The 22694-nt window shown below is 50.2% G+C and overlaps 1 protein-coding gene across 1 annotated transcript; it reads right to left on the bottom strand.

The window, feature by feature from the left end:
• Positions 1–3708: 3708 nt before the first annotated feature.
• CACNG5 (calcium voltage-gated channel auxiliary subunit gamma 5) lies at positions 3709–13351 on the bottom strand. The gene is made up of 6 exons (XM_004592967.2): positions 13275–13351; positions 12387–12622; positions 11044–11130; positions 9538–9678; positions 5787–5932; positions 3709–5538 (listed from the first exon to the last, which is right to left on the bottom strand). Exons 2-6 carry the CDS (start codon positions 12580–12582, stop codon positions 5281–5283), a joined length of 828 nt encoding a protein of 275 aa, XP_004593024.1. The 5' UTR covers positions 12583–12622; positions 13275–13351; the 3' UTR covers positions 3709–5280.
• Between the last annotated feature and the right edge of the window lie 9343 nt (positions 13352–22694).

The raw sequence follows: 22694 nt of genomic DNA, 5'->3' as shown, positions 1-22694 counted from the left end.
AGAGTGCTTGAGAGGACAGATGGAATATGTCACTGCTCATACATTGAAGACAACAACGTCTTTGAGCAATCAGGAAGACTCGGGAGGGCACAGTCACAGCCACTGAAGAGAAAGCTTTTGGCCAGCGATAAGGATTCGTTGGATGAGGGTCAGAATCAGGTCAACTGCTCAGCAAGCTTATGGCTAGGTTAGGAGGTTGCATCTCCCCGACATAATGCCAGTCTTACCCATGTACCACTCAAGTAACACCCTCTAGGACAATCTGCTGCCCACTGAGGCCCCTGAGGTGGCATCAAGAGACCATCTCCATCCCCTGGTATTGATGTAGTCTGACAACCAGGATCTGATGCACCCTCCCCTGCTGTGGACACACTTCTCTCTCCCCATCCTACCCTCTCCTCTGCATTCCTACCAGTAACTTACATGGGTCTGCAACCCCCTACGTTTGTAATGAACATTAAAAGATTAAAGCTATCACCTCTTCCCTGCTCCAAAAATATATACTCCAAGGTCATATGTGATTGGTTCTGAGGGTGGGAGTTTCACACAGTTACGTTGTTTAGAGGGTAGACCTGGAGGGAGGGCCCAAGGCCAGCCCACGGGAGCCAGCCTTTGCACCAGAGTGCCTGGACAGGGCTGGATGTAAAGCCCAAGTCAGGCTCAGCCACTCTTCCCTCTTCCTGCCACCTTTATCATATAGTGCAGCCAGGTTGGGGAGTACCCAATCTTAGACAGTGAACCTCCAAACTTATGCTAAACTGAATCTCTTCCCTTCATAAGTGGTTTCTCTTGAGGATGTCATTGGAATAAGGAATGGCTAAGAAATAGTTTTTCCTCTTCTCTAACTGGTGGGCTTCAGCTTGTTGGGATATTGCCACTCCAATTAGGACCTGGTATCTCCAACTGGGATGCTGGAGTCCAGAGGCTGGACTGTGCCACCGAGGCTCACCAGGATCTGAGCTGACTCCTCCAGCACTTGGCTTGCACTTGGGGTACGCCTGGCCACATGCTTATGAATCAGCTGGTACACAAGTCTGCAGTCTTCCTCCAGTGGCTGGCAAGTGACAATGCAGTGAGGTTCCATCACAGCCCAGCCTCAGGGGTCTGCAGCCACACCCAAAGCCGGAAAACATGAGCAGAGACAGGAGACGAAGGGCCACGGTGAACGTGGAAAGGCTGTCGGGGGAACAACACATCACTGCTCTCTCCACTTGCTGAGACGCGTCCTTCCCACTTTTCTTTTGGGTGGGAATCTGGGCTGTTTCTCTGATTAAGGGAGTGGGTGCATTTAGAACTATAGGTGTCAAGATCTGGGGTGTACTTAAACCAGGTTTTGCACAGTTCTGCAAGTTGGGTGGCCATGACCAAATCTCTGGATCTCTTGAGGTTGCAGGGTCTGTCTGTGAATAGGGTAGACAGGGTTATTCATCCAATGCTTGCAAGACACCGTCTCGATCCAAACAACGTGGTTGGGGGTTTGCACCTGTGTTGGTGGTGACGGAGTCTGCTGAAGATGGAACTGAAATGGGGATGTCTACTGACTTTTATGAGAGATGGACTCAAGATGGAGAGTTCAGTCAAGTTGGTGGCTGATCTTGTAGGACACATACAGCCTTAGGACACAGAAAACTGCTGGAACCTCTTGTGGGATTTATTTAATGTACTCTCTTCACTATTTTGTAATAAAAATAACTTAATTCGAAGAGAACTTTACAGTTTATATAATGTGTAGTGTTTTTAACCAGACCCCGAGGGTTTTCACACTGATTGGATTACATCTAACAGGGTAGGTGAGTGTGGGTGGATTTAAAATAAAAGTTAAGCCAAGTTCAGTCTGCTGAGAATAAAGTGAAACAGGATTGTTCTAGTGCCTGACCCGAAACCTCCGATGACCTTGAGTCATGCCTTTTTGATGATCGCTGAGTCCAAGACAAGTTACTCAATGGCCCACGGTGAGGAATGGCCGGGACTCTGGTTGGAGCCCCGAGAGGGCCAGGCCGTTTCTGAGTCCCACCTGGCCTGGGTCCTGACACTGACAGTATCACAGCTCCAAAATGCTGAAGGTCATCATCCTCATCCTCCAGGACAGGCTCTCCCTGGCCCACCAGGAAAACAGTGTGGGAGCAGGGAGACTGGGAACTGGCCTGTGGACTTGACGGCTGGGAAGCAGTGTCCAGCTTCTCTTGATGTATCACACTTGGAATTGCTGTCATAATCTTGCTACTAACTCCAGGATAAAGTCCATCTCCTGGACAGAGCAACCAAGAGATGGCCCAGGCTTGGCCCTTAATGCCTAGGGCCATTGGATGAACCTGCTTTCAAGCCCACACCTGCTCTTAACCATCCTGATGTGAAAATAAAATACTTCCATTGTTTAAAGCAGTTGGAGTCAAATACTCAACTAGCTGCTGAAAGCATCGCACTTACTGGTATGCCAGCCAGTAGGTGTGCCAAGGCAGGATGGAGGCCAGTGCCAGTCATTGCCCCCTCCCTCCAACTTCTGCTGGGGAGGAGAGGGTGGACCTTGGGCACCACCTCCATGGGGAGAAGAGGAGGAAGACAGATTAGAGCAGCATGGTGCTGGGGTCACAGAGGGTTTGTTGTAGGTGGCTTCCTCAACTCTGGGCATAGCCCTGGCAACAGACGATTTTTCCAGAGCTCACCTGGTGAGGTTGTGGGTAGGGAGTATTACTCATGGGGCAAGAAGGAGGTTGTGAGATCCAGAAGGGAGGGAACTAATTTCAGGATTTTTTTGCTTTTGATAGCTGACAAACCTGTGTCATTTTATTCTATCATGGATGATATTTTGCTGTTTGTCTACATCATTAACTTTCCAAGGGTGGAAAAAATAAAAACACATCCACATGTTTTTGCATACAAATAATTGTAGACTGAAGTTTTATTTTTCCATGAAATTAAACTTTTTTAAAATGTAAGAGTGAGAGAGCAAGCTCCTATTCCCTAGTTCTTTCCCCAAATGCCTGCAAGGGAAGGAACTCCTCCAAGTCTCCCACGTGAGTGACAGGAATCTAACTCCCCTGCCTTCAGTTCAGGGCCCTCAGGGTCTGCATTATCAAGGAGCAGGAATTGAAGGGCAGGACTCACACCCAGGCATTCCAACATGGGACACAGGTGTCTTAACTATCGTGGGTACTACCCAGCCCCAAATACTGTTTCTATAGCTCTTGAAGAAATAAAATATCCATAAGTGCATGGAAGAACAATTTGTGATTTCCGAGTTGAGTGGCACGCTCTGTAATGTTTGACAGACATAGTTTGGGGGGGGGGTCCAGAGGTGGCAAACAAGCCCCGATTCTGAGATAAATTTCAAGACAGAAAACTGCCATGGTGGCTTAATTATTGATAAAGTCTAAGTCCCAGAATCTATTCCCAGGTTAAGTGTGACTCACACAAGCCTAGGGTGAGAGCTCCTGCACCTCCCTGCTGGGTATCCTGACCTCTTGGGACCCAGCCTACTGATGCTAGGTAACCATGAGCTAGATCTGAGAAGTGCATTCTGCTTTTCCTGTGTGCACAAAAAACAAGGCTGGGCACAATGACATGGAAGAGTTTACAAGAAACATGTGAGCAGGTAATGACATTGACAAACATGGGAGGGCTAGAGATGCTACAGACGGGCCTCGGAGCACACGAGCTAATTCCTTGGCTTCTGGGGAGAGAAGTAGGTTTCTGGAATGTTCTGTAAACGGTAACTAGAGTGCCACAACCATTGCAAGGTGCTAACGTGGAGGGTTGCAGGGGGTTGGCGGTTGCTATTTGTTCAGAGGTGAGGGTTGAAAAGTCTCAAACAAGAGCCACACAGAGATTTCTGAAGGAGACGGGGTCACAGGAGTTGGGGTGGTGGTGCAGAGGAATGGGCTGGGCTTGGAAACAATTCACACCAAGCTCTGGGGGACACGAAGAGGGGTCACCTGAGGATTCCCAGTGGGTTTGCAGCTGAACTGGGACCACCATTGGCTTCTCTTGTCTTTTCCCTCAACAAGCTGAGAGATGAATGACAGCGTCCAGCTGCTCAAACATCTGCCTGTTCCTTACTGAATTCCATCCTCTCCAGATCTCTTACATTGAATCCCTTACCCACAATACCCAGGAATTTGCTTCCAGTTTCCCAGCTCAGAGTTCCCAGGAGGAAAATGGTGTCACCCTGTCTCTTCTTTGGATGGCATCTGTTTTGCCTATAGATATTTCTTACCCAGGAGGCTAGAGGCTCCCCTTTAAGAAAATTAGGATGAATTTGGCAACTCCCATGTGTCCGTGGGATTCCTCAGCAAGGCAGAGGGGCATCTCTGGTTTGGCTTTCTTAGACTCAAAATGCACCAGGTGTCACCTGCTCCATTCCCATGCCCAAGGTGGCCTCTTGGAAAGCTGTTTTCTACTTTGATGGTAGAGGCACCTGTCTACATAATCCCAGTGGAGGGCTTTGCAGTGCAAGGCCTGTCCTTACAAGTAAGGTCAGGATCCTCAGGGCTGGACACAGTGCCCAAGGGAGTATGAACCCAGCCAAGCCAAACTCTCCAATCATCCGAGTCATAGTCCCAGCTTTGGGTTAAGGCATGGAATGGCCCCAGTTCAATAGGAGACCAAGGGGCCATAGGTATGAAGACAACTTTGACCATAAATACCTCCTGTGTCACTTCCTTGGCCATCAGAGGGGTCTCAGACCTTCCTCCCAGCTGAGTTCTGGTGCAGGGAGAGGAGGAAAGGGAGGGAGGAGGGACAGAACAATCAGGTGTGCTGTGTGTGGGACCAGGGAAACCAAAATGAAGGGTTTTGGTAGGAGTCAAGCCTGCCTGACTTCTGAGCCAACCAGACCCCCCCCCCCCATCAGTCATCCTGTGGCACCACAGTTCAGCCAGTGCAGGTGAGTGCCACCTGGTCAGCGGGCAAGCCCTGGAGTCCCACTGTGTCTGTACAATGACCTTGAGCAGGCCTTGGCCATGGAGTGAGGAGCTCAGGGAGATGCACATCTGCCAACAGTGGCCTCTTTCGACCGTGCAGAAGAAGCTGCTGGCTTCCTGCAGACCAGGTTGTGATGGACTTCTTGAGAGTTGGGGACGGCTGGCTCCAGACTCCTGACACCGGGCAGTGAGAGCTACTCTGGGAGAAGGAGGGAGAGGACTCAGGCCAAGGAACAAGAGCTAAGCTGTGGGTCAGCCTGGGTCTGTGAACCATGGTCTTAGGGCTCAGGGTGAGGGGTGGGGACGGGGAGCAGGAAGGGCAGTCCACCGTCCACCGTGCAGGGAGGCAGGTGACCCACACTCAGCAGGGAGATGAGGACATCTGGTCATAGTCGGGGCATTTGAGCAAGGCTGGGTAGTTGCTGCTCATCTGCAGGGAGGCATCGCTGGAGATGTCGGAAGGGCTGCGGCCCCGCACCCAGGCATCCGGGTGCAGAAACTGGCCCGAGTAATCAGAGCAGTTGCTCAGGCGAGGGCGGTAGAAGCCAGGATGAGGCCGGTACAGGTCCTCGGCGGTGTACCTCTTCATGAACAGGTACACGGACATCACCCCCGCACTCTAGGAGGAGAACGAGGAGAGGAGAGCTCAAGGTTGGGGGGTCAGCACAGGTTACAACTGTGGTAAAGGATTGGTGCAAGTGGGACGTGGATTGGGGTGCTAGGGGCACGGCCCTGAGGACTCTGCCTCAGTAGAGGAGACTTGGGATGAGCGAGAGACGTGAGTGGGCAAGCCCAGATGTCCTGGTGTCCCTGGCCCAGAGCAGCACCCAGCCCTGGCCTGGGAGAGGGTGGGAATGGTGGGGTTACCTCGGTCAGAAGGAAGGAGATGGCAGCGAAGGCAAAGGACCACCCGTATTTGTAGTTGAAATAGGAGTCGGCGTCCTTGGTCCTGTTGAGCATCTCGTCATTGATGCTGGAGATGTAGAGTACCAGGCCCACCACGAGTGAGAGGCCTAGGGCAGGGCAGGGAGGGGAAGAAACCAGCTCAGCACAGGTGCTGGGGGCTTCACTGGTGTGGCCTCCATGCCCAGCCATGCAAGTTCAACGGAAGGCAGGAGCTTGCCTGCTGGGGACGCTGTCAAGAGTAGCAGCTTCAAGACAGCAGTGCAGGCAGGCAAGCTCCCTGTCCAGCCACCTGCTGAGCCCAACTGTGCTGACCCCAGCTGTCCACTCCCCTCAGACTGTGACAACCCAGGTACTGTATGATCATTTCTTCTTCTTCTTTTTAAAATTAATTAATTAGCAATGCAGAGTTACAGAGAGAGAGAGAGAGGTAGAGAGATAAGGGAGAAGAGAATCTTCCATCTGCCAGTTCACTCCTCAAATGACTGCAGGAGCTGAGGCTGGGCCAGGCTGAAGCTAGGAACCTGGAATTCTACACAGGTCTCCCGTGTGAGTGACAGTTCCAGTCACTTGGTTTGTCTTCTGCTGTTTTCGTAGGCACATTAGCAGGGAGCTGGATGAGAAGTGTAACAGTAGAAACTTCAACTGGAGCGCAAATGCATGCTGGTGTCACAGAAGGTGGCTTAACCATTTGCAGCACTCACTGGCTCCATTATATGTTCTTAGAAACATCTAGGCAGCATTAATACCACCCAGAGCTGCAAACCACTGAGCTCTCAAGTGGCCTTTGCTAAACTGAGAGACAAGTCGGGCCCCCTTCATGGGTTACTGGGACCTCCAATCCCTGTCTTCAGTAGCAAGTGGTGCACCCTGGCTGGTGTTCTGTGCAGCCCATCGGACCAGAGTGAGGGGTCCATCCAAGATATTGTGTCATAAAGGTAACAAGAGTTGATCCAGATCTGACAAGCATGAAGTCACAATGCCAGTGGGTCCCCAAGCTCCTACTGCTTTGTACCAATGACTGCCACAGGCATTAGTCCCACCAATTAGTCACTGTAATTGAATCAGGACATAATTAATTACTCTGTGACAAGCTGTTCAGGTTTAATCCCATTCACATTCTGTTATGAAACTGGAGCTGCTTTGAAGGATGAGCGTGAAAGGAAAGCAGGTGCCATTCAAACCTTCCTGGGTACTTAGCCCATGCTGGGGTCACTGATGGTACAAAAGCCCCTTTGTTATAATCAAAATGGCTTCACATGGCCCAGCTCCATCCTGGATTTCTTTAAACAATTTTTAAACATGCATTTATTTGACAGAGGGAGAGACAGAGAGAAGAGGAGGGAGGGGGAGAGATCTCTCATGCACTAGTTATTCCCTAAATGCCCACAACTACCTCTGTGTTGGAGCTGGGAACCCAATCAAGGCTTCACACATTATGTGGTAGGGATCCAATTACTTGAGCCATCATGGCTGCCTCCCAGGTATATATTAGCAGGAAGCCGGAATGAGGAGTAAAGCTGGCATTTGAACCCAAGTGTTCTGATGTGGGATGTCCATCCCTCATTCCTAGATTTCAGATCCTGTAGCCAAATTCCTAAAAATCTTACACATCTTACAGCTTCTGTGTAGGCTTAGCTATTATGAAGTTCATAGGAAGGAAATAAAATGACTTCACCTTGGATTTGTACTTCTTGACTGGATGGAAGTATCACTGTTAGGGTGCTCAGTATGTATCTGTTGTACTGATGATTGGAACAATGGAAGATGGGTGGGAAGACTGAAAATTAGATGAATGGAAAAAAATGGGTGTGTGCATATGGATGGGTGGATAAATGAAAGGAAAAGGAAGGAGGGAATGCTTCTTAGGCATCATGTATTCTAATTGTCACTTGACTCCTAAGCTATTCAGACAAGAATATGTTGGGAGAGGATCATAAAGTGACTTGGGAGTCAAGTGGCAGTTAGAATGCCTCATGTCCAACAGCTGTTTCCTGCCATCTGTTCCTCCATCTGCTCAACCATTCATCCATCCATTCATGCACTCATTAATCCTTCTACTTAACCATCCATGCACTTATCCACCCATCAAGCCATCCTTCCATCTATCCTTCCACTGTACACTCTTCCATCCATCCATCCATTCATCCATACATTCATCCACATTTGATCCAAGCCATCTCTTCCCAGTCCCTCACATCCCTAACCAACCAATCAGACTACATAGTCTGAGAGTCACTTCTTTATCTTCAAATCATTGTCTCCAAAGAAAAATTCCTCCATAAAAAATGCACAGGCCACCTTGGCGCAGAGAAAGGGCCGCCTCCCTTTCCTTACCATGTTCCCCTTCTTTCTTACTCTGCTCCCAGTGAGTAGTTTCATCCTTGTCTGTGGCACTCTCTCCTCCAATTCCCTAGGGTGATAGCTCCCAAATCTCTCTCATTGATCCCAATCACTCCTAGGAAGCCCAGACCCTGACCTCTAGCTGCCTCTGGGCACCTCAAACTCAACATATGCCACACTAAGCTCACAACCTTTGTCCCAAACCTGTTGTTCTCCTGCAATTCCTCAACCAGTGACACGCTGTACCACTTACCCAGTGCCCAAGCAAGGAACTGGCACCTCCCCTGACTTGTCCCTTGGATGTCTAATGTTGACATGTTAACCTCTCAGACATCACTTGACTCCTCTCATTTCTCAATACCAGCATCTTGGTTTGCTCTAGCATCACCTGGTGCTGTTGAAATCTCTTCCCTTGTCTCATAATTCTCTCCTGCTTCTCTCGCTCTCTCCACTTCTAACATCCAAATCTGATCACGTCATCTGATGGCTCAAAATTCTTCAGAGGCTTTCCATAAAGTTCTAAACCCATGAGACCACCGTGGATGCCTTCCCCAGTTTTGTTCCTCCCCTTCCACAGTAAGTAGTGGTTAAGCACTTTATGCTTTCTCTGCTCCACATTCCCTTCACCCATTTCTGACTCATCCTTTAGTTCGCCTTCTCCTGGTGGCTTTCCCTGACCAGCCTTGGTCTGAGTTCCAGCCACTGCTCGAGGTCCCTGCAGCAGTCCTGCTGTGAGTCCCCTAATTGGGACGACTGGGTTCCTGTTTCTTGCCTACTTGCCTGTATTTCCCGTTACATTTTTTCTGTAGGCAGCCACCACCCTGGGAGACATGATGAATAAATGAAATGAAATGAGTGAATGAACGAAGAACAACCTGCAAGAGCCTTGCAAGGCCCAGGGTTTGGGGAGTGACTACTGAGTGAAAAGGACAATAGTAGTACCTGAGCACAGCTGAGGATTGAGAGGTAAAGAAGCCTTTATTCCAAAGGCAGATTGTATTCATTTTCATGGAAAAACATGAAGACATGCCCCCTTCTAGGGGAGGGACACTCAGTATCTATGGGGACTGAACAGGAAGGGGGAGCAATGTGTAGCACTAGGAAGAGCCCTGGATCCCAATCCCAGCTCTGCTCTGGGGGAGCCTGTTGGGTCACCCCTGCCAGGCCCAGGCTCATGAATGATCTCCTCCCAGCTGTGACTCAATTCCTGATTCAGTTTGTCCCATTTTCAGTGCAAGAATGGGATGGGGAGGGTAATGGGGGGGTGGGGAGAGACGATCCACATCTGTGACCAGAACAGCCTCAAGCAGAGCTCTTGTGGAGTGAGATCACACAAGTCCAGAGTGCAGGACAAGAATGCATTAGAGCTTACCTGAGAGGATAAAGAAGATGCCAGAGACGAAGGCCAGTATGGTCCGGTGGGGACGGATGTGGCCGATGTTGCTCAGGATGAACCCAATGAACATGAAGAAGAGGCTGACCAGAGGGAACGGGGTGGCTGAGCGAATCATTTCTGAGTGATCACACAAAGGATAGCCTGTTGGCCTCCAATGGCATTGCCTGCAGCTCCCCCTCCCTCAGGCAGCAGCTCCCAACAGGGCCTCCAAGCTGCCACCCCTGCGTGAGTTCCCAGGGCTCCAGCTTCCTCCCCGAGGCAGTGCTGTGAAGTTCACACCCCAACACATTCGTGGCCCCTCTTTTCTACTCAGGGCATCAGCCACTTCTCTCCTGGCAGCCTACACTGCCTGCCAACAGGCAGCTGTGTAATGGCCTGATTACTCCACCATCTTTCCTCTCCTGGGAGGTGAGGAGGGATCTGCCATCTCCTCAGGCCCAGGGTAGCCCTAAGTGCTAAGGGGTAGTCAGTGCTAAGGGGGGACTGTCCTGTTTTCTTCAACTTCCAGTTACTGGGGGAGCAGCTCCACTGCATAAGAAATAACCTCTAAGTCTTTGGGATTTCTCAGGACACCGGAGTGCCTTTGCTACTCACAGTCGACCCTCTGACTGCTCTTGGGTTTCTGCTAAGCAGGTGAGCTAGAAAAGGAGCTTGAAAGAGCAACCTTGGGATGAGAGGGGTGGGGCTGAAGTCACCCCTTATCAGCCAGATCACTGGGGAGGGGAGGTGGAGCTGGACACTGAGTTTAAAAATATCTACTCCATCATGCCTACATCATGGAACCCAATCAAGTCCAGCCGAACTTCCTGCTTGCCGAACGCCTGGATGTGTCAGGACGGTGAGATGTCTTGATTCCATGAGAGCAAGATTTGAGACACTACCAGGCCTGGTGCTGTGTTTCTTTATTTGCCTGGTTTTAGAGTCTTTCCACAAGGGAAAACAAAGTACTTCCCCATGCTCCATGAATCATTTTAGCAAGTCACTGGGCCTGAGAGGACCCTGGGTAGCCACACATTTGGAACCAACTGGTTGGAAGTACAGGTGGAGAGCTTTGAACTGGTGGCTGGCACACGAATGAGTTGTCTTGCTAGAGACTGAGACCCTAAGCTCATGGAACCTGACTCTAGGTAATCACTATTAGAGGTGTGCTACAGTGCTCCAAGTTCACTCTGGGAGTTAGAACCAACTCTCGAGAAGCCAAAGGTGCCAAGTTGGCCCACTTGGGGTCCAGAGGGATTGCTTCTGTTTCTTGGGCCTCACTGCCTTCTCATTCACCTGAGTCACCAGACTTGGAGAGGCCAGTGACCTGCCTCTGGCACTGGGGGAATAATCTGTAGAGCAAGCTCCAGCAAGCTCAGGCTAGCACAAGTAGCTGAGTCCGAGGGCACTATCTTAGAAACAAGCTGGGCACCCTGCACCTCCCCTCGGTCCTGCTTCTTTCTGACCAGCCATAGCCCAGGCTGGGGAGCTGCAGGCACCTACTTAGAACGTTGACCGTGGACTCGGACGTCAGCTGCGTGTTCATGGGCATCACATATTCTATGGTGAAGCAGCGTCCCCGCTCCTCACCTGTAGGTATAAGAGTCATCTGAGTTTCCAGGTGTTTCTCCAACAGATCTGATGTCAGTGCCTTCACATGGTCCCGCAGAGCCAGTACCCTTTTCACCTGGGCTGGATCCAGTCCCTGGCCATATCTCCAGGGCAGAGGGGGTGAGGGCATGTCCTGACATCATTTTCTACCTGGAGATGCTCCTCTGGGAGGATGGTGCCTAGCACTGAGAGGGACAGGGGTGAGGGCAGACCCAAGCTCTTCGTGCTGGGCCAACACTGGGTGCCCTGATGAGGGCATGTGGCCAGCTCAGGCCCACTCATATGGCTGTCATATAACAGAACCCTCAAACCCTTGGCAGCCACTTGGGAAATCAGACCCCAGTGTCTCCCAAACCACTGCCGATTTAAGCAGAGACCAATGCCATTCAGTCTGGGGCAATGTGTGATGAGGCCATTTCCAAAGCAGATTCACTAAGTGACATGGAAGCCTGACCTTCAGGTGTCCTCCTTGCTAAATGCTGGTGGGGACCAAACACCTTCCCACCTGACAAAAGCCCCACCAAAAAGATGGGAGGACCAAAGCTGGGAGATTCTAGTCTTCTTTCTTTTGAACACACATGCAGGTCACAGTGACCACACTGTGGTGATCCTGGCTCACCCCAGGCTTGTTATGAGCCTCATACAACATAGGGATGTTTCTCTAGTGCAGGCTGGCCCTGGGTCCTGCTGAAGGCAGGGAACAGAAGTTCTAGTGAGCTGTAGGGAGGTGAGGTTACAACGTGCACAGCACTGCAGTGTTGAATGCACCTGTGATTGTGTTTTGTCTTGGCCATTTCATGCACCAAGGAATGGGGGGATTGCTAAGGGTCTCCCATCTTGCAGACTGGGGTGTAGATACAGGAAAGGCTTAGGGAAACTCAATCTCTAATTTTCATTTCCTTGTTTGCCAAACAGAAATCACAAGCCCTGCTTGGATCAACTGCTCAATGAGCCAAGGTACCCAAAAGCATTTAGGGCTGTACTATCTCACTGCCCTCAGGAGGACAGAGGGTGGGGTGGGGGTGACTTGCTCATATGGGCATCACAAATCAGGGAAATGAGGGAGAGTGTGGACAGGGTTCTGGCCCCTGCAGGGAGCACCACCCAGAGTTTGTAGGACTGTACATGGCCAAGGTAAATTTCCCTCCATTTCTTGGTCATCTCTCAGCAAGGAGGAGCCCTCTGGGGCAGATTTTCCCAGGGGCAGGGCTGTCCCAGCTCCCAGAAGCTCTCACCTGCAAGAAAGCAGACCCGCCAGAGGCCCGAGTGCAGTGACATCTTGACCTCAGTGCTCTGGTTCTGGGGCAGGACCACGCCCTCTTCCAGATACAGCCAGTAGTCAGTGCTGACGGCGATGCCCAGCAGCCCCAGGCCGCAGACAGCAAAGACGCTGCTCAGCAGGGTCAGGGCCTTCCTCCCACATGTGCTCATCTTTCCGGATATCTGTTGGGTGGCTCCAGCACAGAGCAGGCTGTGGAACAGCAAGATTTGGGAAGCAGATGGTAGAGGCCATGGATCAGAGAAGGCCAAGATGAAGGGCCTTGAGGCAGTGATTGAAGTCAATGCTGCCCAGCTCCATGGATAATAACAACCATTGGGCAACTCCTGGGGCCCAAGCCACTGGTAGAGGGACCACCTCTTCCCCTGCCACTTCCTTGTTCTCTGGGAGTCCCACTTGGTGGGTCGATCCTTCTTTCCTTCTTTTATTCCTTCCTTCATTTATATGGCCACCCACCAATCCACATGCCCACCACCCATCCATCCACTCAACTACCCATCCACCCACCTAGACCTCAAAACTCGGTTGAAACAGGAAGTACATGAAGCACATGACCATGCTGCAAGGCAAGAGAACACAGGGAGGGTGCGGGGAGGGGTGGGAAGAATCCCAGTACCTATGAAACTGTATCACATAATACAATGTAATCAATGGATAAACAAAAAAGAGAGAGAGAACACAGGAGTTTGGGCCTGAACAATCCCCCTTGCATTGGCTTTGGGAAAATGGAAAGCGCAAAAGGCAACTCCCACATGCTCCCCGTCAGGCCACGTCATTCCTCACATAACATGTCCAGAGGCAGAACAGGGCAGTGCAGATCAAGCATGAGGATTGAATAAAGCACCTGCTATGAGCACAGTCCTGTGCTTGCTGCTGCTGAAGAGGCAATGGAATCAGAGGTCCTGTTGCTTGCAGAATCCACAAGCTGAAAAAAACAGCATTGCAGTATGACTCTGGTCAGGCAGGGCCACGATCTCCAGTGGCAGGGTGGGTAAGACGTGATAGGGCTCTCCACCTGGAGAAGGCAGGTTCTACACAGAGCCACAGAGAAAGGCTGGTCACGGGTTGGCGGGAAGCGGCAGTTGTGTGGGGCATGATGACTGACACCTTTAGAGCTATTTGTTGAGCACTGCCACTTACATTTGAGGCTCCTAACCCCACACCTACCCAAGGAAATGGAGTCGGAGCCCCAAGGATGGTGAGCAGGGCCAAGGGAAGGAGACAGCCCTACACTGTGCAGAGGGCTGGGAGGCAGGAGGCCTGGGTTATATAATCAGCTCTGCCCCTGAAAGTCTGTGTCACACAGAAACATAACTCTGCAAGGTCCATTTCCTCCCATATAATCCAGGAGAATACACACTACTGTTGGGCATCCTGCAAGCACTTGACTTCCTGTGGTCATGATCACAACTCCATTAGCATCCCCATTGGCAGGTGAGCAAGCTGAGGACTGGTGAGGTTAAGAGGCATTACAAGATCACTCAGCTAGTGGGGGTGGGGTGAGGGGGTGTGCCTTGCTCTGTCTCACTCCCAAACTCCTTGCAGAAGCAATGCAAATGCTTTCCAAGTTCAACTCCACAGGGCAACAGTCCCATGGAACATACTAGAAGAAGGGGGCTCTCCAGTGAGAAAAAAGTTCAGGGAGCGGTGCATCTAACTCCCAGTGAATTCCACTGCACACTAAAGGTCCACTGAAGGTCAGAAAAGCCCTTCTGGCTTTGTTTATTCCAGTGGTTCCCGATCTCCCTGGACCACAAAATGGCATCACATTGCTTGAAATCCACTTTGACAGCCAAGGCCTCCTCTGCCTCTTGGAAGGATAAAAGACTTGCGCTGTCCACTCGGGTGAACTGCGGGGATGACTCAGAACTGCCTGGCCTCTGAGGCCTCCGGCCAGATGCTGGCTCTGAGGGGTGACGATTAAGCGGCGATGGCTAAGTCCTTGCTGCCCGCTGAGCTGACAGGCCCGAGCTCAACAGAAGCTGAGTAAACAATGTGAACATTTAAGCAGAGAGATGAAAAACATTCATGTCTTACTGATTTGGAAACATGAAAGTGGAGACGGGAGGGATCAGAATCTACAAACATACGACCCCAAACAAGAGGCTGAAGGTGACCCTGACTGCCAAACTCTGTGACCTTGGGCCCCAAAACTAGGTGAAGGCTTAGGAAAACTATCAAGTCCTCTCCATTTCTGGACTGTGCCAGACCTTTACGAAACACTGCATGGGATGAAACACAATCATCTCACCCATTACACAACTATGCCCACGTTTCTGTTATAGAGGCCCTTGCTCATAATCAAATATTATCACTCGAGTTCCAATTAGCTATCGGGAGCTAGGCAAAGCACTTGACAGATGTCTCTCATTAGGGCCTCTCAGCAAGCCAGTTAACAGACAGCTTTAGCCCCATGTCTTGAATGGGCAAGAGTCCTGCTGAGTAGCTCACGGGACCTCATGGGTGGATGGCACACCGACTGTGAATTTAAACTCAGATCTCATTCTGAAGCCTTTGTTTGGACTACACTAGCTCCCTAGTGAAGACATTCATGGGCTCAAGAGCTGCAGTGAGGCAGCAAGAGCCCTAGAAGGTCACGTAGAGCATGTACATGCCCAACTTCTGCCTGACAGTCATTGCTTGGTATTACTGGGCTCCCTAGTGGGCCCATCTTCCAGTTTCTGGTGTGTGTTGGGTGTGGGGAGAGATGCACTATGACTCGGCCTGGGTCAGAAGGGGCACCTGACCTGATGACCACCTCCCCACACCACCACCACCACCACCACCAATTGAAAGTCAAGTTCAGAGGGAAGAAACACCGAGATCATCCAGGCGGTTGCTTAGAGGGTGTGTGCAGGAAACATTCTTAATGGGATCCACTCCTGGATCCTCCTGGGTACGTCGCAGCTAATCTTCACGGGGTGACTAAGACGTGCCTGGATGTCTGTATTCTGAAGACAGCGCAGTTACAAACATTTGTACTTACAGCGTTCCTGTGCACCACTGTGCGTGAGTGTGTACAACCCTCCTGCCCAATGTCATTGGCGGGACTCAGTCTGCCATGGACCCCAGGTTCTCACATCACTGGGGAAGTTGTTCAAGTCTCCCTTGCCCCTGGCTGCGTCAGCACCCCGCGACCTGCTTATACCACAGTCACACGGTCCAGTTGTTTGTTTTTTAAGCGCCTGCCAGGAGAGAGATGCTTAAGCGCTAATATGAAATGAACAAAGCCAAATGCAAAGTCACATGTTTAGCATCAACAACTGTGTCCAAAATTCACAGCCTGGGAAGAAATGAACCAAAACAGGCATGATAGATGCTTCCGGGTAATAAGGTTATGCATATTTTATCCCCATGCACCATTTCCATGACCAAAGAAGAAAACTAATTTGAAGATGAGAGCTGTCAAGTATCCCCTCACTGCTTTTGGGTAAGTAAAAAGGCAGCTCCAGCTGATTCCTGGGCTATGGATGCCAACAAGCAACGCCACCCTGCAGGGACTGGGGCCCAGCACCTGGGAGCTTTGGGCTTACAAAGTTGATTAGCCCGTTGCCATTACCTCTAAGTATTAGCTTGTTAATGATCAGGAATTAACAGTTGCTAATTATCATCCATGACTAGCAATTAGGGAGAGATGTCTGGTGGAGACTAAATCGCTAATGGCACATTTCTCTGCCCAAGCCAAACACAAAAGGTCTCATGGCAAAATGCCCCGGGGCTGGGAGCTGGGTGAGGTTACAGGTGCCAGGGCAAATCCAGGTGTGGAAGTGCTGGGGGAGACGATGGGGTTTAGCTGGAGCACAGGACAGTGCCAGGGAAGACCCCAGATATCATCCAGATTCTTGCTGGTCCGGTGACCCACTGCAGTGGTGAAGGGTTTGGGCACACAAGTTGTCAGAGGAGTTGCTCCTGTCACAGGTGTGGGCGCCTGAGCATCAGCTAGGCTAGCACGCGGGAGGATGGCGCCACCCGGAGCCCAACCCTGGGAACGCCATGGTCGTGCAGGCTTTCTGCCACGCCCAAGTTCATAGCGCTGTGTCCTCTCCTGTCATACTGTGTCCCCAGGTCTTCTAGGAATGTCAGTGTTCACAATGACCCCTCTGACTCTCAGTTTGATGGGATGCTACGCCTTTCACAGTGATTAAGACCCATTGCGTGCTACCTGTGGCTTAAATGTTCCCCCTGCCAAGGCTCATGCTGCCAGTTTATCCTCCTGGCAGGGACTTCAGAGAGTGGACACCGAAAGTCACCATGGCATTTGCAGGTAGCACCTTTGGGAGGTGGCACAGTTGAATGGGGCCATAGGGGTGGGACCCTCATCCCATGAGTCTTTGTGAGAAGTGCTGGTGGGATCTGAGCTCAGATGCTGTCTTGTCACGTGATGCCCCACGTGATGCTGTGATTTCCTCTGGCAGCAGAAAGGAACTTTCCAGATTTGGCTGCCCGAGACTGAGCTGCCCCGATGAGTGGGGAAAACCTTGGGAAGTCACAGTCTGCAGTGTCCCTCAGAGCAACGGACTACAACATCTGCTTGGGGTCCCTGCCCTTGTCATCAGAAGTCCAGGGGGAGAGGAGGTAAGTACAGTTTTCCTGAAGGTCCAGCAAGCACCTGTCAGGTACCCGTGGAACATCCCCAAAGGCCTGGCCATGGCCACCCAGCCCAGTGGGAGAGCACAAACCAGGTGGCACTTAGGGGGGCCATTCTGAGTGTGGTCTTCATGGAATTTTCCTCTGCTTCAAAAATGAGACCACAATGTTCACACCCACACCCACCCACACACACACACTGTAGCCAGGTCTTCTTTCTTTCATCTGACCCCATCAATCTTTCCTGCACTCTTTTGGGTAGCCACTGAATGCATATTCTTGGATTTATGTATGCCAGAACAAACACATTTTTGATCTGAACATTGTGATTATTTCCAAGAATGTTCCTGCCATCAACAGCACCAGGAAAACACATTGATTACTAAACACCTCTGAGCACCTGCAAGTGTTTTCTTGGGATAAGATCTTACAGGTGGATATTATAGATGTTAAAGGCACACACTATTTTAGCACACTTAGAGAGACAGTATTGGGCCTGGCTTGAAAGATTTTTAAGGCACTTTTTTAAACCTTTGCAGCCTGAGGTTTAACAGAGGTTCCCCACAGAGTTCCAAACTTCACCATGGTGCCGTGACATAGTGGTTAAAGCCACAACCTGAATAGCCGGCATCCCATATGGGCACTGATTGATGTCCTGGCTTCTCTACTTCCCACCCAGGTCTCTGTTAATGACCTGGGAAAGCAGGAGAAGATGGTTCAATTGCTTGGGACCCTACACCATATGGGAGACCCAAAAGCAGCTCTTGGAGCCCAGCTTTGGCCTGACCTAGGCTAGCTATTGTGGCCATCTGGTGAGTGAACCAGTGGATGGAAGACTGACTTTCCTCTATTAACTCTGACTTTCAAATAAACAATATATATCTTACAAAAAAAAGGTCCCTCTCCCATGGCCACTGAGCACTGGCACCTGGGTCCTGCTCAGCCGATGGCAGCGTTCGCGGTCTTGACAAGAGTAGCCATCCAGTCTTCTCTACTAGGGATCATGTTTCAGGAACTTCAGAGCCTCTTGGGTAAAACAAAGTGCCTGAAACTTCTTGCACATCACACCCTTTGCAGGACTGAAAACACTGGGATGCCTTGACCCAGGTCAGTTGGGGAAGAAATAAACATCAGAAAAGCATACAACTATTGAGACAAATGGCTGGACAGGAAAGTCACGCATTAAGAAAATCAACAGGACCTGCCACAATAGCGTAGTGACTAAAGTCCTCACTTTGCACACACCAGGATCTCATATGGCGCCGGTTTGTATCCCGACGGACCCACTTCCCATTCAGTTCCCTGTTTGTAGCCTGGGAAATCAGTGGAGGAAGGCCCAAAGTCTTGGGGACCCGGAACTCGCGTGGGAGACCCAGAAGAAGCTCCTGGCTTCTGGCTTCAGATTGGCTCAGCTGCAGCCATTGTGGCTCCTTGGGGAGTGAACCAGTGAACGGAAGATCTTCCTCTCTGTCTTTCCTTCATTCTGTAAATCTGACTTTCCAATAAAAATAAATAAAATCTTAAAAAAAAAAAGATAAGGGGCCAAGCATGGTAGCATAGTGGCTAAAGTCCTTGCCTTGCACATGCACCGAGATCCTATTTAGGCACCAGTTCTAATCCCCGCGGCCCTGCTTCCCATCCAGCACCTGCAGGTAGCCTGGGAAAGCAGCTGAGGATGGTCCAAAGCCTTGGAGCCCTGCACCTGCATGGGAGATCTGGAAGGAGCTCCTGGTTCTTGGCTTTGGATTGGCTCAGCACCGGCCCGTTGTGGCCACTTGGGGAGTGAATCATTGTACAGAAGATCTTCCTCTCTGTCTCCTCCTCTCTATATATCTGACTTTACAATAAAATCTTTTTTAAAAACCTATGAATAAAGTAAAATTTAACATGATGAATTCTCCACAGACGATGACACATACTTCTGGGTTTAGCCTAGAGGAATAAGCATTTATAAAAAAAAACCCTGGAAAATTGTTTTATGGATGAAATGAAGGAGAAGGCATTTATCCTAATGGCTAAGATGCCTGTGTCCCACATGGGGGTGCCTGGGTTCAATTCCCAGCTCTGCCTCCTGACAAGCGTTTCCACCAATGCAGACACTGGGAGGCAACCATAATGGATCAAACAATTTCAGGTCCCTGCTACTGTTTAAAAAACACTTTTTATGTATCTATTTGAAAGGCAGAGTTACAGAAAGAGGAGGGAAAGAGAGAGTTTCTTGCTACTTTTGTGGGAGACTTAGATTGTGTGCCTGGCTCCTTGCTCAGTTGCTGTGACCTTGGCACAAAGTAGTAACTAGGAACTCTGCCTCTCAAACAAAAGTGGGAGAAGAAGAGAGGGGAGAGGGAGGGAGGGAGGGAGGGAGGGAGAGGGAGGGAGGGAGGGAGGGAGAGGGAGGGAGGGAGGGAGGGAGAGGGAGGGAGGGAGAGGGAGGGAGAGGGAGGGAGGGAGGGAGAGGGAGGGAGGGAGGGAAGGAGGGAGGGGGAGGGAGGGAGAGGGAGGGAGAGGGAGGGAGAGGGAGGAAGGGAGGGAGGGAGGGAGGAAAAGGGAGGGAGGGAGGGAGGAGAGCAATCAATGAGCGGGAACTGCCAGGTGCTTATGCTTGTCATTCAGCTATAACAATGCCAACAGTCTAATGCTGTTGAACAAAATCAATCAATGAAAAAAAAGTAAAAGCCATTTCTTATTGTGATTAATTAGCTTGTTAAAAATAGCCATTTCTGGCTATGATGAACTAGCTTGTTTTAGAGCCACTCTTCGGCTGAAAATAATTAGGACAGTTGGATGAAGTGAAAATACATGCTTGACAATTCTCAAGTGCAACCAAGGAGACAAAGATTTGGGGGGGTCAAGAACTGAAGACAAAGGAAATGTGTTGGAATCAGACAGGTATTCCCTATGAACTTTCCACAGAATGTTGTCCATTCCTATGGAGCTTGGGCCAGAGAGGCTGCCCAGATCCTACTGGAGTCAGATGATACTGGGGAACCAAAAGTAGGAGCTGAGGACCTAGTAGGGAGGACAGATGTGGTAAACTGCCAATCCATCAAACAAGGGACCAGGATCAAGCAGCAGATCGGTCTGCACAAAGACTGCAAGCTCTGTCCACAAGTGCAGTAGACAATCTTCTACAAACACCCATTTTAAGCTGATTGCAACACGATGGAATGCTACAATATTCCATACCGATGTCTAGCATTCAACAAGAAGTCATTACACATATCAACGGGCAAGACTATGGAAAAAAATCAGAAACAAGAACAATGAAAGTCAGAACATAATGATATTTTCAGGCCACAACACCAGGAAGTTCACATTAGGGCTGGGACAGGGATCAGGTGCCTGCAGTACCCACCAGCAGGAGCTGAAACTGGGGGGAAACTAGACCGAGTCAGGTCACACAATACAATAGTGTATGTTAAGGTGAGGTGAGCCATGCTAGCCTGGAGTCAGTGAATGCTGGATTTGTGAGCCCCGGGGTCTGGGATCCAGTGGGGCTTGGGTTGTCTGGCCTGGGTCCAGGAGCCTGCCTGCAAGGTGGGTGCTGCGTTCATGAGCCCCAGTGGTGGGCGATCTGGCGGGGCTCAGATTAACCTGCCTGGGTCCCTATGACTTCCTGAAATGTGGGTGCTGGGTTTGTGAGCCCGGGGGGTGGGGGATCTAGTGGAGCTCAGGTCACCTGGCCTGGGTCCCTGGCCTACCTACAAGGTGGGCTCGTGAGGCCCAGGGGTTGGGAATCTGGAGGGGCTCGGGTCGTCTGGCCCAGATCCTTGGACTTGCCTGCAAGACTATGCCCTCCTCGGTGAAAAAGGTGGAGCAATGGACACAGACCCTGACACACACGGGGAATACGGCAGCCCACTTGGTACCATAGCAGAAGAGGAATAGATCAACAGCGTATTAGAGAAAAGAGGGGAAGGACTAAAAAGAAAACTGCTCATCTAAGGAGGATGGGAAAAGACAAAAAGTGAACTTTCCTCTCCCCAAACAGACGTGAGACAATACAAAAGCAGAAATTAATGAATCTAAAACATGCAATTCACCAGAATTGATAAGTCCCTTGCAATACAAAGACACACAGACAGACAGACACACACACACAGAATCCACAGGCTGCACTCTCACAATACTTGGTGGGAGTGAAAAGACAGAACAATGTGATGATATCCACGAAAACATAAAATTCTGCTATTCATGACCTAGTAATTGCACGGCTAGGAATGTACTCTATGTATACACCAACAAAGGTAGACCGAGATGCATGAAGGGAGAATGCCCCATGCTATACACAACCAGAAAAGATCAGGGGCAATTGACATGACCCATGGTGGAGGGTGCCGGTTAAATAAAGATTCATGCATATTATAGACTGCTGCAGAACTACAAAACCTGCAGATATTCCAGAGGTTCACCATGGAAGGCTTTCCAAGGTTGATTAAATGATGAAGCTAATAATGCAGGAAAATACGGCACTCTCAGGTGAAAGAAGGAAGCAGACAGACTGTAAAATCTATCTCGTAAAGTTCTAGAAGGCAATTTGTAAGCGACAGAGTTTGGATTCAAACCTAGATGTGCCTGGTGCCCAGGCCCAGGCTCTGCCCACTCCCTCCTTCCCACACTTCTACAAATGAAGAGATCCATAAATTTCAAAGATTCTGCCTCTTCTCTCACACACAGTGGTGAATTCTTGAGCAAACAGGTTCATACCTTAACATTTTTTGTCCTTCTGATCGATGAGCCCCTGGCCACAGTATCAGTTGTGTTCCTCAGTTACAGCCCTCTTTCTTTTTTTTTTTAAAGATTTATTCCATTTTTATTACAAAGTCAGATATACTGAGAGGAGGAGAGACAGAGAGGAAGTGGAGCTGCCAAGATTAGAACCAGCAGCCATATGGGATCAAGGCGAGGACCTTATCCACTAGGCCACGCTGCCAAGCCCAGTTACAGCCCTCTTTCAAATCCCAACTAGGACCACGGCAGTAGAGACGCATCCAGGGGAGGGTGCTGTGGTGCAGTGCGTAAGGATGACCTAAGGGATCCCCACATCTCACAGTGGAGTGCTGGTTCAAATTCCAACTTCTCTGCTCTCCAGATTCAGCTCCCTGCTAATGGACTCCGAAGGCTGGCTCGAGTGCTTGGGCCCCTGCCACACATCTGGCACATCAAAATGGAGCTTCTGGCTTCAGCTTGGCCAAGGACTGGCTTTTGTGGGCATTGGGCGAATGAACCAGCAAATGGAAAATCTCCCTGTTTATCTATCACTCTAACTTGCAAGTAGATTAAAATAATTTTTGAGACCCGCCAGAACTCCCAACACCAGCTCCACAATGAAATGGACTTCCTTTCTCCTTTAGATGAAGCATAGTGACGATGGGGGTTGCAACTTACAGGATTCAGCTACAGGAAGCCTTCCTGCTGGCAATTAGAAGCTGCTCACACCTTCACCTGCTCCCACTCTCCAGCACCTCCAGCAGCTTCAGCTGAGAATCCAACCCCCACTGCCCTGTGGCTACAGGGTGTGATGAAAACACTTCATCCTTCGTGTCTTAATATATGTAGGCAGGAGAAGTGTTCAGGACTGATCTAATTCTGGTAACACTGGTATCCATCACTTCCAAGCTGCAGAATTCTGCAGAGAAAGCGAAGACTTTTTTCCCCTACCCTTTCTCCATGCTAA

The sequence above is a fragment of the Ochotona princeps genome, chromosome 17 (assembly GCF_030435755.1).
Source record: "Ochotona princeps isolate mOchPri1 chromosome 17, mOchPri1.hap1, whole genome shotgun sequence".
NCBI lineage: Eukaryota > Metazoa > Chordata > Mammalia > Lagomorpha > Ochotonidae > Ochotona > Ochotona princeps.
Note: the sequence above shows the minus strand (reverse complement) of the source record. Positions and strands in the feature narration are given on the sequence as shown.

Excerpts from the sequence above, each read along its gene's own strand:
- CACNG5 (XM_004592967.2), bottom strand. The coding sequence starts at position 12,582 with ATGAGCACATGTGGGAGGAAGGCCCTGACCCTGCTGAGCAGCGTCTTT. Across the intron at positions 9,679-11,043 it reads GTCCACGGTCAACGTTCTAA|AAATGATTCGCTCAGCCACC; the intron begins GTAGGTGCCTGC and ends GTGATCACTCAG. Across the intron at positions 5,933-9,537 it reads CATCTTCTTTATCCTCTCAG|GCCTCTCACTCGTGGTGGGC; the intron begins GTAAGCTCTAAT and ends GCCCTGCCCTAG.